Source organism: Artibeus jamaicensis, unplaced genomic scaffold (genome assembly GCF_021234435.1).
Source record: "Artibeus jamaicensis isolate MK-2021 breed Jamaican fruit bat unplaced genomic scaffold, CSHL_Jam_final contig_452, whole genome shotgun sequence".
Taxonomy (NCBI): domain Eukaryota; kingdom Metazoa; phylum Chordata; class Mammalia; order Chiroptera; family Phyllostomidae; genus Artibeus; species Artibeus jamaicensis.
The window spans coordinates 6235868-6251910 of record NW_026521837.1 but is presented as its reverse complement, the minus strand read 5'-3'; the positions used below and the strand labels follow the sequence as shown (position 1 = coordinate 6251910).

Genomic DNA, 16043 nt, shown 5'->3' with positions numbered 1-16043 from the left:
TGAGCAGGCATCATGCCTGTCAGATATGTATCAGATGAGTGGTGTCCCTTTGGCAGTATGGCTTTCAACCTAGGTGTCCTTATGGGGACAAGCGTATGAGTTAGGGAAGGTGACTGATGCTGTTGACAGTGAAGTTGGCAGTGAACTATGGATACATGCAACAAATGCATGAGTCTCAGCATCACTATGCTGAGTAAAAGAAGACAGACACAAAGATTACTTATGATTTTATTTATATAAAATTTTAGAAAATTCAAACTACTCCAGAGTGACGGTTGTTGCTGGGGCATGAGGTAGGGGGCAGGGAGGGAGTAGTAAGGTTAAAAAGGGATACGAGGAAACTTTGAGGGATATTGTTTATGGTCATTATCTTGATTATGGTGAGAGTTTCATGGGCATATATGTCTATCGAAACGTCAAATTGGACAATTAATATCCTGTTTATTGTATCTCAAGTAATTTCATTTAAGATGTTTAAAAATGTAATATGCCTATGAATTACCTATAAAATACATGTTCTGAACTGGAGTAGGGTCTGAGCTTTTGCTTCTCACACAGCCCCTAGGTGGTTGTGGAGCTGCTGCTCTGTGGACCATATTTTGAGTAGCAAGGCTCTCTGTGACCTAATTTTACATTATTATGTATGATTCTCATGGTGCAGTATTTGGTATACTTTTTTTCTGTTCTGAAAAACTGTAAGAAAATAAGTAGAAACTCACGTTGACAGGAAACCACATGTAGGAACCCTCTTCAGGATATATGAACAGTCCATATTCTGACTTGGTCATCTCTTCAAATACACAGTGGAAGAACTCGGACTTTACTCCTCTACCCACGGAACGAATTTCTTTAATAAATTCAATCTGAGGAAAGAGAACACTCCCAGCATTAAAACATAATGCCTGACCTTTATGGAAAAGTTTCAAACCTCCTACAGTCACCAGAATTCCCAGAATCCCACTCCCCATACCTCACTGCAATCTGTACTCTCTCAATTTGCTACTGAGCAGCTATGAACCTCACTGTCAGATTATTGTGTATTGAATGTACAGGTCCTTTACACTGTTATGTGAATCAGTGAATGGAGATTCCAGCAAGACTTAGCATTCACCAGTTATGTTGACTAGCATCTTAAACCAGATTTTGATGTGCTTCAATACTCTGAGCCATCAAATCCCGTGGTTCTTTTATCTTGCTGCCTTCATCCCTTCATTCAGACTTTACAACTTTGGCTTCAGACAGCAAATGATATATCTCCTGCCTCTCCCTCATTAGGATTTTTGATAAATAGCCCTTTGCAGGAACCATCAGACCTGACTATCTATATCCCTTGTGTGGAAAATTAATATAACTAGTCCCTGTTTTCTGAAGTCTACTTCCTTTCTGGCTAATTTCTCTTTATCTTTTTAAGCTTGACTAAGAGTTCTCTTTTTGCCCGGAAGATCTTATCTGTGGCCACTCTGATCCACTGATTCTTTGGCCAAAGACCATCATCTCCAAGGGCCTGCCTCACATACCATCTGGATATTCCCAGTAACAAATTAAGCTTACTTCCGATGTTCGTATTTCTGCTCATTTACTGTAGCAGGTCTACCTTTGCTGTGGTCAGGACCTACTCATAACAGGCCTTTACAACCTTGCTTTATTCAGAGTTTGTATTTTGATTGGATCTGTCTTGAAGTTTAACTTCTTACCTGATTGCCATCTGCTATAAGTAGGCCCTTTTTCTCTTCATTTCCTCATAATCAAGATTTAAAGGAAAGTAGGTACAGAGGGAGACATACAGCTAGAGAGTCTGGCTTATAAAAGAGTTTCTTTGTTTCCCATTGGAGTCCCATGCTGGGAAATATCCCTCTCTTCTGAGTCTCACCCTCCAAGTTCTGGTTTCTTCTCTGAGAGCCTAACTCTTCCACTTATGGCTGATGTCAGGAACGTACACTCCCTTCCGAAGACTATAGCTGTAATCTACAGAGTTAGTCACTATTTTATGACCTCAATATCATCTGGGAGATCATCTGGGAAACCACAAAATAAAATTCCTACATGTGCCCACAAAGGATGAAGTGAAACATAGCCAGTTAGAACCAATACAGTAGTAGAAACTCTATAACTAAAACTAGAGCCAAAATGCAGGGAAAGTATTTGTTTCACCTGCTGCTTGTTGATTGTATTAACAGCCCCAATCTTCATTCCTTCTTAACCCACGTCTTTTGCACGTGACTTTGCAATTCTCATTAAAGAGGCTAAGTATATTTTGCCAGCCCCGGATGTAGGTTCAGCCATGTGACTTGCTTTGACTAAAGCAATGTTTTGTGACTGGGCTTGTCTTCTCGTACCTCTGGCACTGCTGTGAGAAGAACATGCTTGCTAGTCACAGGAAAAAGATAAAAAACATAGGAAGATGAGCCAGACTGCCTCAGCCAGGCCTAGCTTACATTGAGTTCAACCAGATGAGTTGAACCTAGATCAGCAAATCCTCAACTGAATTGCAGTTAAAAGAAATTATTGTTATTTTTAAGTAATTGAGATTTGGGGTGGTTCATTATGCATTGTTATAGCCATACTAGTTAACTCATAATTCCAATGTTCAGTTAAACTCCCATAGCTTTTCTCTGAACAATAAGTGATGAATTCTGGAAATAAGGTTGATAACTATAGTTGCAAATGCATGCTCTTCCTTTGCTACATTATATAAATGTTTCCCTCCCACATTCATAAAAATGTCTAATGAAACTTTTTACTGTACTATTAATTCTTTCCGGAGGTCAGTGTCTTCAGCTTGGCTTAACTGACGCAGGGCATCTTCAGTTAGGTGGCTTCTTCTGACTCGAAGTAAAAATATGGGAGATGTAGGGAATCCATTCTTTCCTGGCGGACTCATTTGCACAATCTTTTTTAGCTTCTAGAAAAATAAATATTTTAGGAATCCTCATAAAGTATTTAATATTTCAAATAAACCTATTTTGTTTAACATACAATTATGCCTACCATTGCTATAGATACGTATATTGTAATTATTTAAGGAAAAGAGCATCATATGTACACCATGGAAGATAAAAAGATGGTAGGATGTGTGAAACTGTGGTACCTGGTAATTGTGTGCAGGGTGTTAATCATCATGGATGTACAGCCAAGTAATTAAAAGCTATCTTAGATCACTTAAACGTGATCCTTAACGGCAATAGGAGTGTTCAACACGTTGAGACATTTACCCACCAGTCTTAAGAAGCAGAGTGTTCCTCAAGAATATTAAGGGTAGTTTAGGAGCTTAGGGATAATGTTAGGTATAGGAAAAAGACTAGTGGAAAGACTTGCTCAGAAAGGATTCACTTTTCTCCATCAAATAACTATGATCCACCTACTAAATGTGCATGGAAACTTCCTAAAAACATGTCACTGGTGGCCTCATTTTGTACCTAGCATTGTTCTCTGTCACTATACATAGTACTTTCATTCAGCTTTTCTTATTCTCAACACGTCCTCACCACTTTAGTCTTGTTTCTGCTGAACTCTCTTGAATGAGATATCTAGCTTTGGAATTAGTATCCTTGCTTCGACATTTAACACTTCTCTAGGAGGGCTTCTGCTCTATCACAAGGACAGTAAAGGAATGCCACCACAGTGACAGCAAGACAGGTGGATATCTATCCTATTCCATGTTTCCACGCTGGGTGTGGTTGCCCATATTAGCACTCTACAAGCATCTCAAAGAAGTGTGCATGTGGCTCTGGGCTTGGAAAAGCCCTGTCCCAGATCTCTGCCACCACTATATACTAAGAAATTATCTGTGATTCCATGAGATTTTTTTGGCTTTTCCCCAAGATGTTTGTTGTAAACAAGCTCCACAGTTTGTAGGGGGGTGGCACAAGTGCCATTTCTGGTCTCTCTTGGTGGTGTGTCATCTCTTCCTGTGGCCCAGGAATCTGCAGCTCTGGGACACTTCAGCAATACTGACTGCTAAGCAGCATGTTTTGTGCCTCAGAGAGACAGGGAGGCCAGCAATATCCTGCACTGACTACAGCAGGGAGGGGTGTAGTCAGTCCTACTGTAGGCCCAGCCTTCTCGCACTTAATCAAGAATGGACTTGAAACCTGTATATCTTATCTTTCAGTTCTCCCATTCTCCATGTATTGCTTTCCCATTTCTACATTTGTGCATTTGAATTTATAATCTAGTTTGGAGCTTACAATTTTGATTATGTCCATCATCTCTCCTCTGGGGGACAGGATTCTTGAGTCTGCTTGCTGACCTCACTCATGACAACTACAACTAAGAGGTTTTTCTTGTCCTCAGATATTTCCCAGTCCTTCATAATATGTAACCTGCCTGGGTTCATTCTCCATTCAGCCCTTACTAAAAGAGTAGACAAGTTATACAGGAAATTGTTATAGAAGAAAATAACATAGTGGGAAAGATTCACTTAAAGGAAATGTAAGGGGAAGTTAGGTTTGGGAAGGAAGGATTTAATCTATTTTCTCCCATTAGCAGGAATATTTGTGTGGGGGAAAAAAGAGGTGGCTGAGAAATAGAGATGAAAAAGTCAAATCTGATGACAGACACTAATGATAGTAACTAGAGGGAGAGTCCTTACTAATGGAATTGCTTTTAGCAGGATGTACCTTGTCCCTCTAGCTTGGTTACTGTGAATAAATGTTGCATTTACCAGTTTATCAGGCATGGCTCATTGGAAAATATCATATAAGCTCTATAATTAATAGGGTATAAAAAGGAAAAGTTTTATTATTGAAATGACTCCTTTTGTGTGTGTGATATCCCAGGCTTTTCCATGTTTCATTTAGATGGTCCATATCCTTTAGATTATTAGCAAAGCCAATGGGTATATTTCTGATTCCTGTGAGTCTTTAAAGTATAAACATCATAGAAATAGATACGAACCTTTCTAAAGGAATGGCCTAGAAAACAAGCCTCAGCAATCAAAAAATGTTTGGGAAATCTTTAGCATAATGTCTGGGCACAGGGTGGGCATAAATGAGAACTAAGGCTGCTGGTGATAGAGACAAAATAGCATGTAAGTGTAATATGGGAACAATACAACTACAAGAAAAAAAACAGAAGGGAGAGAGTACATGGAAAATAGAATAAAGTCACTGGAGATAAAAGAATATCAGTTGGGGCTTACAAATCAACCTGTAAGATTCAGCAGATATGAAAGTCCAAAGACTAACAACTAAGAATATAGTACAGTCACTAAACCTGGATAGAGGAGAGGAAAAGAGCAGCTCCACAATCATTTCAGTATCGCTCATAGGAGGGAAACAAGGGATATTATCTAAAGAAAGTGAGGACTCAGGCATCCTATAATAATGGGAAATGTGAATTAAAATTAAGTTGAAGTAGCATGGTTAACCCATCGAATTGGAAAAGATCACAAAGCTTGGTAACATTGCATTGGTGAGAGAGTAAAAGAAGCATTTCGTACATTGCTGGTAGTAACATAAATTGGTACAAACTATGCACAGAACATTTATTTTTTAATTTAAAAATATTTTCATTTTATTGTATTTTTAGAGAGGGGAAGAGAAGGAAAAACAGAGGGAGGGAATCATTAATATGGTTGCCTCTTGAGCACCCCCTACTGGGAACCTGGCCCACAACCCAGGCATGCGCCCTGACTGGGAATTGAACCAGTGACCCTGTAGTTCACAGGCTGGCACTCAATCCACTGAGACACACCAGCCAGGGCAGAATATTTAATGATTAAAGAAAAAGAATCAACCATCATTCAACCTACCTATATGAATGATTTTTCAGGGTAACCAAACATCCTTGATTGATGAGAAAAGTTCTATACAAGATTCAGTTCATAACTTTGGAATAAATGATCATAGAAATATCGTTATTTTGCAAACTTCAACAAAAACAATGGATGGAATTATTAAATGAAAGGTCCATGGCCTGGCTGGTGTGTCTCAGTGGACTGCCAGACTGCGAACCAAAGGGTCACTGGTTCGATTCTCAGTCAGGGCGCATGCTTGGGTTATGGGCCAGGTCCCCAGTAGGGGGTATGAGAGAAGCAACCACACACTGATGTTTCTCTCCCTTTCTTTCTCCCTCCCTTCCCCTCTCTAAAAATAAATAAATAAATAAATAAACAAATAAATAAATAAATAAATAAGCAAATAGTCCATGGGAACGTTACAATGGAAAAATCATGTGGTCACCAACTGAACCCACTGATTAATCTCAACATAAATAAAACAACCAGAAATAATGCACTGAAGCATGGAGAGATGAAAAGAAAGTGGGCGTGGGATTTGCTTCAAAATAATTCAGCAAAAATACAACTACAAAAACGACAGAAGTAATAAATTGAAGTGTGACAAAATGTTGTGACTAAAACTTTGTGATGGGGTTCATTAAACCATTATCTCTATTTTGTATATGTTTAACATTTTACATAATAACAAAAAGGTAAGGCATACATACCACCTTTTTTATGTCAGAATCAGCTTGCCATAATTTCATTTTGGATAGAAAATTAAAGATAAATGGAAATTTACTGAGAATAATGTGACAGTTTCTTTCGGGTGTCTAAAAAACAAAAAAGTAACAGTTTTGATAATTAAAAGAAGAGAAAAACTTCATCCTTTTACCTCACAGCTTATTTCCCTTTAAACGTTTTTGGAGTCTGTTTTTAAGACTCCAATTACTTACAAATAAATTTCTAAGAAAATGTATTCATTATGTGAGTGAAAGATGTTTATCAGTGATCGTCTGATTTACAGAATTTTGCTTTGCAATAGGATATTTTCAGATATTGATTTACCAAAGAGATACCTACATAGTTACTAATATGTCCCCTTTAAAATATGAAAATATTCAGAAGTAAAAATGTAACTCTTACCAGGTTATTACACATAATGAACAGTATTTTTTTTTCTTTATAATTGCTCAACCAGTTGGAGAGTTCTTTTATGTTGAAAGTTTTCTCTGGTAGTTGACAGTTAGCTTTGTTTACCTTAAAGAAAATATGACCTGTGAATATCATTTGCCATCAATAAATTATATAATCTATTATATAGATGGCTATTATGTGGGTAATCAGAATAGAGCGGAATAAACCAATGCATTTATCAATGACGAGGTAAAGTTCTATAAAACTTCCATTTTTTAATCTATTATTTCTTCAATTTTCACAAGTATTTAAAAAGATGTAAGATGTTGCCAGTGGAGATAGTAAAGCAATTCTTAGGGCACAGGTTTACTGGATACAGTTTCTTGACTTTGAGAATAAAAGCACTATAGAAATCTAAGGTACTTTTGACAAATTCAGCCCTTTTCCATTAATTCATGAGTATTAATTTAGTACACACTATTTCCCAGGTGTAGGGCAAAATATAAGCTAAAAAATTGTCCTGGCTTACACATAGTTTAGTGTCTAATATGATAATCAGCCAACTCTTTCTTAAACCCAGATAGTAAATATTTTGAGATTGGGACCATACAATCTCTGGTGCAGCTATTCAACCCTGCCATTTTGCAGCACAAAACAGTCATAGACAATATATAAACAAGTGAGTGTGGATGTGTTTCCATAAGCTGTCTATGTGCATAAATTGCCAACTGGCAAAAACAACTAATCAGGCATCTAGGATACAATTTCTCAATGGAGTAGTACTTTCGGGTTTTAAGAAGGCCTCTTAGAGGAAGCATGTTGGAAAATCAGTAATCTAAAGCTCTGTCAAATCAAATAAATTCAAAAGACAGAATGCAGGAAATAAAGAATCTAAGAATATAAACTAAAGAGAGAAAAACCAGATATACAAGGGAAAGGATCAACAAACAAAATGGGGGGTTCTTGGGTACTTGAAGCAGTGAGGCGGGGGACCACTCTGTAAAGTCCATGATTTTCTGGCCTCTTTGCTGTACATTGGAAACTAATACAGAATAATATTAAATGTAAACTCATTGAAAAAAATTATAAATAAATGTAAATGTTGATTCTCAAAAAACAAACAACAATAAAAAAAACCAGCTTCCTGGTAAGACTAATCCAGGAAGAAAAAAAAGGGCAAATAACCAATAATCAGAAATGAAAAGTACACATCACAGAGAGAAGTCCCTATAAAACATCTTAAATCCTCATGATGTTTCTCACTTTTAAATCCCCAAGTATTTTATGCCAAATATTTCCCTTTTATACATTACTTTAAAAATATTCAACTCCACTTGATTCATATTATCTTCTTAAGACTCTAACTGGCCATTCACAATAGCATCAAAATGAATGAAATACTTAGAAATCAGTTCAACCAAGAAGATGAAAGATCTATACACTGAAAACTATAAGACTTGCTAAAAGAGCTTGAAAAAAACAAACACGAAAATGGAAAGATATCCTGTGTTCATGGGTTAGAAAACTTAATATTATTTAAATGTCCATACTGCATAAAGTAATCTATAGAATCAATACAATTCCTCTCAAAATTCTAATGGCATATTTTGCATATGTAGAGAAAAACAATCCTAAAATTTGTATGAACCACAAAATACCCTGAATAGTCAAAGCAATCCTGAGAAAGAACAAAGCTGGAGGTATCCCACCTGCTGACTTATAACTATACCACAAAGCTCTAGCATTAAAAACAAAAACAGCAATGGTACTGGCATAAATATAGACACATAGACCAATAGAATAGAATCAAGAGGCCAGAAATAAATACTTGCATATTTTTTAAAAATATTTCTATTTTAGAGAGGGGTAGGGAGAGAGAAAGAAAGAGAAACATCAATGAACCATTGGTATGTGCCTGGACCAGGGACTGGAACCTGCAACTTGGGCATGTGCCGTGATCAGGAATCAAACCAGTGACCTTTAGCTTTGCAGAATGACACCCAATTCATTGAGACACAGCAGTCAGGGCTAAATCCTCAAGTACTTGACAAGGGAGCCAAAAATACTTAATAGGGGAAGGAGAGTTTTTTTAATAAATGCAGCTGGGACAACAAGATAACCAGATGCAGAAATTGGACCCCTATCTTACACCACTCAGAAAAAAATTAACTCAAAATGGATTAAACACTTAAACATAAGACCTAAAACCATAAAACTCTTAGACAAAAACATTGGGGGAAAGTTCCTTGACACTGATCTTGGCAATGACTTTTTGTTTTTTCCTTATTGAATTTATTGGAGTGACACTGGTTAACAAAATTACACGGGTTTCAGGTGCACAATTCCACAACACGTCATCTGTGCACTGTATTGTGTGTTCACTACCTGAAGTCAGATCTCCATCCATCACCATTTATGCCCCCCATACCTTCTGCCTCCTCCCTCCACTGCCCCAGTCATCACACTGTGTCTGTGTCCATGTGTTTTTGTTCATTAGATTCCACATATGAGTGAAATCATATGATACTTGTCTTTCTCTAGCTTATTTCACTTAGCTTAATGCTCTCCAGGTCCTTCCATGCTTTTGGAAAGGGTAAGATTTCCTTCTTTATTATGGTGGAATAGTATTCCACTGTGTAAATGTACCGTGGCTTTTTTATGTACTCGTCTACTGATAGACATTTGGGCTGCTTCCAAATCTTGGCTACTGTAAATAATGCTGCAGTGAACACAGGGTTGCATTTATGCTTTTGAATGAAGTCTTTCAGGATTCTTCAGATATATTCCTAAAAGTGGAATCCCTGAATCATAAGGCAGTTCCATTTTTAATTTTTTGAGGTAATTCCATATTGCTTCCCACAGTGGCTGCTCCAGTCTTCTTTCCCACTAACAGTGCACGAGGGTTCCCTTTTCTCCACAACCTCGCCAACACTTCTTTGTTGATTTATTGATGACAATCATTCTGACAGGTGTGAGTTGATATATCATTTCAGTTTTAATTTTGCACATCTCTGATGATAAGTGATTTTTTAAAATATATTTTATTGATTATGTTATTGTAGTTGTCCCATTTTCCCCCTTCATTCCCCTCCACCCTGCATACCCTCTCCCTCCCACATTCCCCCCCTTTAGTTCATGTCCATGTTTCTTAAGTTCTTTAGCTTTTAATTTCCCATACTATTCTTGCCCTCCCCTGTCTATTTTCTGCCTGCCATCTATGCTACTTATTCTCTGTACCTTCTCCCCCGTCTCCTCCTCCCACTCCCCTGTTGCTAACCCTGCATGTGATCTCCATTTCTGTGGTTCTGTTTCTGTTCTAGTTGTTTCCTTAGCTTGTTTTTATTTTAGGTGTGGTTGTTAGTAATTGTGAGTTTGCTGTCCTTTTAGTATACATGTTTTTTATCTTCTTTCTCTTAGATAAGTCCCTTTAACATTTCATAAAATATGGGCGTGGTGATGGTGAACTCGTTAAACTTGACCTTATCTGAGAAGCACTTTGTCTGTCCTTCCATTCTAAATGAAAGCTTAGCTGGATAGAGCAATCTTGGATGTAGGTCCTTGTCTTTCATGACTTGGAATACTTCTTTCCAGCCCCTTCTTGCCTGTAAGTTCTCTTTTGAGAAATCAGCTGACAGTCTGATGGGAAGTCCTTTGCAGGTTACTGTCTCCTTATCTCTTGCTGCTTATAGGATTCTCTCCTTCATTTTAGTCTTGGCTAATGTAATTACAATGTGCCTTGATGTGTTCCTTCTTGAGTCCACCCTTCTTTGGGACTCTCTGAGCTTCCTGGATTTCCTGGAAGTCTATTTCCTTTGCCAGATTGAGGAAGTTCTCCTTTATTATTTGTTCAAATAAGTGTTCCACTTGTTGCTCTCCCTCTTCCCCTTCTGGTATCCTTATAAATCGGATGTTGGAACATTTAAAGATGTCCTGGAGGTTCCTAAGCCTCTCCTCATTTTTTTGAATTCTTGTTTCTTCAGTCTGTTCTGGTTGAATGTTTCTTTCTTCCTTCTGGTTCACTCCATTGATTTGAGTCCCAGTTTTCTTTCCATCACTATTGGTTCCCTGTGCATTTCCCTTCATTTCACTTAGTTTAGCCTTCATTTGTCCATCTAATTTGTGACTAAAACCAACCAGTTCTGTGAGCATTCTGATCACCAGTGTTTTGAACTGTGCATCTGATAGGTTGGCTATCTCTTTGCTGCTTAGAAGTACTGGCTCTGGGGCTTTGAGCTGTTTTTCTGTTTGAGCCATAATGTTTTGGTCTGTTCACACCTATTATGTATGAGGGGAGGAGCCTTAGGTGTTCACCAGGGCAGGGCAACCCAAGTAGCTGTGATGCTATATGTGGGGAGGGGTCTCAGAGGGGAAAAATGGCACTTTACTCTGCTGTCTGTTGCACCTCAGTCCCTTCCGCTGCTTCCCCCAATGAACTAGGCCTTTCTGATGCTGATTTCAGTGTTGGTGGGCTTGTGTGCATTCTAGGACCCTGTGTATCTCTCCAACAAACTTTCCTATGAGGGCTGGAGTCTCTCCCTATGCCTCACCCCCCACAAGAGTTTTCAGTTGGTGTTTTGAGGCCTTATTTCCCAGCGCTAGGACCCTAGGTTGCGCATCTGTCTCACTCCCCAGTTATCTGCCTGAATGTGGGACCCCTGCCTGGTCAGCCAGCCACCTTGTGCACAGTGCCCCGCTTCTCAATCACCCCCTCACTGGGTCTGCCTGTTGCCACCCCACACCTGGGGTCTGCCAGTCGCCACCTGGGTCCCACGGTCTGCCCAGTGCTGCCTTGTGCACCCAGGGTGCCTTGCGCGCCTGGTGTCATTGCTTCCTGTGCTACAACCCCTCTCTGCTAGGCCGCCCAACTCCGCCCCGCCTACCGGTCTGGATGAATGTGTCTGTTTTAACTCCTTGGTTGTCGGACTTCCATACAGTTCAATTTTCTTTCACTTTTGGTTGTTACTTTGTTTCTAAATTGTTGTCCTTATTTTGGTTGTTCCAGGAGGCACAGTGTGTCTACCTATGCCTCAATCTTGGCCAGAAGTCCTGATTAGTGATGTTGACCATCTTTTTATATGTCTATGGGCCTTCTGTATGTTTCTTTGAAGAAATGTCTATTCAGGTCCTTTACCCATTTTTTAATTGGGTTGTTTTTTTTCCATGTTCAATTTTGAAAGTTCTTTATAAATTTTGGATATTAACCCCTTATCAGACATATTGGCAAATATATTCTTCCATTTGGTGGGTTGTCTTTTCATTTTGTTGGTGATTTCCTTTGCTGTGCAAAAATGTTTTAGTTTGTAGTCCCATTTGTTAATTTTTTCTTTTATTTTCTTTGCCTGAGGAGATATATCAGATACAATATTGCTATGGACAGTGTCTAAGATTTTACTGCCTCTGTTTTCTCCTAGGATTTTTATGGCTTGGGGTCTAACATTTGAGTCTTCAATCCAAAATGGATTAAATTTATTCTTGTGTGTGGTGTAGGAAGGTAGTCTAGTTTCATTTTTCTGCACATACCTGTTCAATATTACCAGGACCATTTATTGAATAAACAATCTTTAACCCAAACTGTTTTTAACCCATTGTATATGCCTGCTTCCTCTGTCAAATATTAATTGACTGAAAAGGTGTGGGTTTATTTCTGGGCTCCCTATCCTCTTCTATTGACCTATATGTCTGTTTTTTATGTCAGGACCATATTGTTTTGATTATTATTATCTTATAATGCAGTTTATTTGATATTAGATAGTATGAGTCCTCCAACTTTATTTTTCTTTCTCAAGATTGCTGTTGCTATTTGGGGTCTTTTGTATCTGGTAGGAATTGTGTTGAATCTATAGATTGCTTTGGGTAGTATGGGCATCTTAATGATATTAATTCTTCCTATCCATGAATGCAGTATATGCTTCCACTTGTTTGTATCTTCTTCAATTCCTCTCTTTAGTGCCTTATAATTTTCCAAGTATAGGTCTTTTACATCCCTCATTAAATTTATTCCTAAGTAATTTTTGAAGCAATTGTGAATAGGACTGTTTTCTTAGTTTCCATTCTGATAGTTCATTATTTGTATATATAAAAGTGCAATTGATTTCTAGATATTTATTTTGTATCCTAGTACTTTACTGATTTTATCAGTTCAAGTAGTTTTTTGTGGGATCTTTAGGGTTCTCTACATATAGTACCATGTCATGTGCAAATAATGACAATTTTGACTCTTTCCCAATTTGAATGCCTTTTATTTCTTCTTCTTGTCTGATTTCTTCTTCTTATCCAGTACTGTGTTGAATACGAGTGGTGAAAGTGGACACCCCTGTCTTGTTCACAATTTTTAAGAGAAACACTTAGTTTCAGCCTGTTGAGTATGATGTTAGTTGCGGGTTTGGCATAAATGGCCTTATTATGTTGAGGTATGTTACCTCTTTTATTATTCTCACTCTGCTGAGAGTTTTTATCATAAATAGGTGCTAGAATTTACTAAATGCTTTTTCTACATTTATTGATATGGTCATGTGGTTTTTATCTTTCATTTTGTTTATGTGGTATATAACATTTGTTGATTTGTGGATATTGTACTAACATTGCACCCCCAAAATAAATCCATTTGATCATGATATATGCTCTTTTTAATATATTGCTGGATCTAGTTTGCCAATATTTTGCTGAGAATTTTAGTATTATGTTTTCAGGGCTATTGGTCTATAATTTTTTTCTTTGTAGTGTCTTATCTGGTTTTGGAATTAGGATAATGCTGGCCTTGTAAAATGAGTTTGGAAAGCTTCCATCCTCTTGAATTTTATGAAACAGTTTGGGAAGAAGAGGTGTTACTTCTTGGAATGTTTGTTAAAATTCACCTGCAAATATGTCAGGTCCAGGGCTTTGGTTTGTTGGGAGTTTTTTTATTGCTACTTCAATTTCAGTAGTTGTAATCTGTCTATTCAGATTCTCTGATTCTTCCTGATTTTGTTTTGGAAGACTGTACATTTCTAGAAATTTATCCATTTCATCCAGGTTTTCCAGTTTATTGGCATATAGTTGTTCATAATATTATCTTATAATCCTTTGTGTTTCTTTTTATTTTTTATTGAAACATTTTTTTGTTCTTCAAGTACAGTTCTCTGCCTTTCCCCACACCCTTCTTCACTCCCCAGCCCTCCCCACCTCCCTCCTCTGTTTACACCTCCCCCTTATTATTGTCCTTGTGTCCTTTATAATTGTTCCTGCAAACCCTTCACCCTTTTCCCCTATAATCCCCGCCCTTCTCCTCTCTGGTCACTGTCAGCCTGTTCTCAATTTCAGTGTCTTTGGTTACATTTTGCTTGCTTGTTCATTTTGTTGATTAGATTCCTGTTAAAGATGAGATGGTATGGTATTTGTCTTTCACCACCTGGCTTATTTCACTTAGCATAATGCTCTCCAGTTCCATCCATGCTGTTGCAAAGGGTAGGAGCTCCTTCTTTCTTTCTGCTGCATAGAATTCTGTTGTGTAAATGTACCATAGTTTTTTCATCCATCATTTACTGATGAGTACCTAGGTTGCTTCCAGCACTTGGCTATTGTAAATTGTGCTGCTATGAACATTGGGGTGCGTAAGTTCTTTTGGATTGTTGTTTCAGAGTTCTTAGGATATAATCCTAGCAGTGGATTTGCTGGGTCAAAAGGCAGTCTCATTTTTAGTTTTCTGAAGAAATTCCTTACTGTTTTCCATAGTATTTTTACTAGTCTGCATTCCCACCAACAGTGTACTAGGGTTCCCTTTTCTTCGCAACCAGCACTTGTGTTTTGTTGATTTATTTATGACAGTCATTCTTAATGATGTGAGGAGGTATCTCATTGTGGTTTTAATTTGCATCTCTCTGATAGCTAGTGATAATGAGCACCTTTTCATATGCCTCTGGATCCTCTGTGTGTCCTTTTTGGAGAAGTGTCTGTTCAAGTCCTTTGTCCATTTTTTAATTGGGTTGCTTGTCTTCTTAGAGTGGAGTCGTATGAGTTCTTTATATATTTTGGAGATCAAATCTTTGTCTGAGGTATCAATGACAAATATGTTTTCCTATATGGCCAACTGGTTCTCTTTTCATTTTAATACTGCTTTCTTTAGCCATGCACAAACTTTTTATTTTGATGAGGTCCCATTTGTTTATTCTTTCCTTTATGTCTCTTGCTCTAGGGGCCATATCAGTGAAAATGTCACTGTGTGATATATCTGAGATTTTTCTGCCTATGTTCTCCTCTAGGACTTTAATGATGATGTGATTTATATTTAAATCTTTTATCCACCTTGAATTTATTTTTGCGTATGGTATAAGTTGATGCTCGAGTTTCATCTTTTTGCATGTAGCTGTCTAGTTCTCCCAACACCATTTGTTGAAGAGGCTATTTTTACTCCAGTTTATGCTGCTGCCCCTTTGTTGAATACCTTTGTATTTCTTTGGTGTCAGTTGTTACTCCTTTTTTTTCTGATTTATTTATTTGGGTCTCTTCTCTTTTTTTCCTGATGAGTCTGGTTAAAAGTTTGTCAATCTTATTTACCTTTTCAAAGAACCAGTTCTTGGTTTTATTGCTCTTTTGTATTGTTTTCTTTTTTAAACTGTTTTGTTCATTTCTGCTCTAATCTTTATTATTTCCTCCTTTTTTTCACTTTGGGCTTTGTTTGTTCTTCTTTGTCAAGTTCCTGTAAGTATAAAGTTATATTGTTTAGCTGAGATTTTTCTTTTTTCTTGAGATGGGCCTGCATGTTATGAATTTCCCTTTTAAGAGTGCTTTTGCTGTGTCACATATATTTAGGGTTGTTGTGTTCTCATTTTCATTTGTTTCAAGGTATCTTTTGATTTCTTCCCTGATCTCATTGTTAACCCATTCACTGTTTAATAACATGTTATTTACCCTCCATATCTTTGTATGTTTTTCAGTTTTTTTCTTGTGATTGACTTCTAGTTTCACAGCATTGTAGTCATAGAAAATGCTTGATATGATTTCAATCTTCTTAAATTTACTGAGACTTGTTTTGTGTCCTAACATGTGCTCTCCCCTAGAATATGTTCCATGTGCATTTGTAAAGAATATGTATTCTGCTGCTTTAAGTTGAGATGCTCTGAAGATACCAATTAAATCCATCTGATATAGTGTGTCATATAAGGCCATTGTCTCCTTGTTGATTTTCTGTCTGTAAGATCTATCTATTGAT

The 16043-nt window shown here is 37.5% G+C and overlaps 1 protein-coding gene and 1 long non-coding RNA gene across 5 annotated transcripts in view; one reads left to right on the top strand and one right to left on the bottom strand.

The window, feature by feature from the left end:
• The window catches only part of HERC6 (HECT and RLD domain containing E3 ubiquitin protein ligase family member 6), a 63017-nt gene that overhangs the window by 12624 nt on the left and 34350 nt on the right, over positions 1-16043 (bottom strand). Inside the window, exons 14-17 of one of the 3 annotated variants that reach the window (XM_037141067.2) lie at positions 6866-6979; positions 6448-6552; positions 2747-2902; positions 720-863 (exon numbers count right to left, since the gene is read on the bottom strand). In XM_037141067.2, the coding sequence (XP_036996962.2) occupies positions 720-863; positions 2747-2902; positions 6448-6552; positions 6866-6979 (519 nt within the window). The remainder of the gene's footprint in view (positions 1-719; positions 864-2746; positions 2903-6447; positions 6553-6865; positions 6980-16043) is intronic. The other 2 variants (XM_037141068.2, XM_053666375.1) reach the window with 2 other exon arrangements.
• The window catches only part of LOC128627585 (uncharacterized), a 37201-nt gene that overhangs the window by 16354 nt on the left and 4804 nt on the right, over positions 1-16043 (top strand). The window lies entirely within an intron of this gene.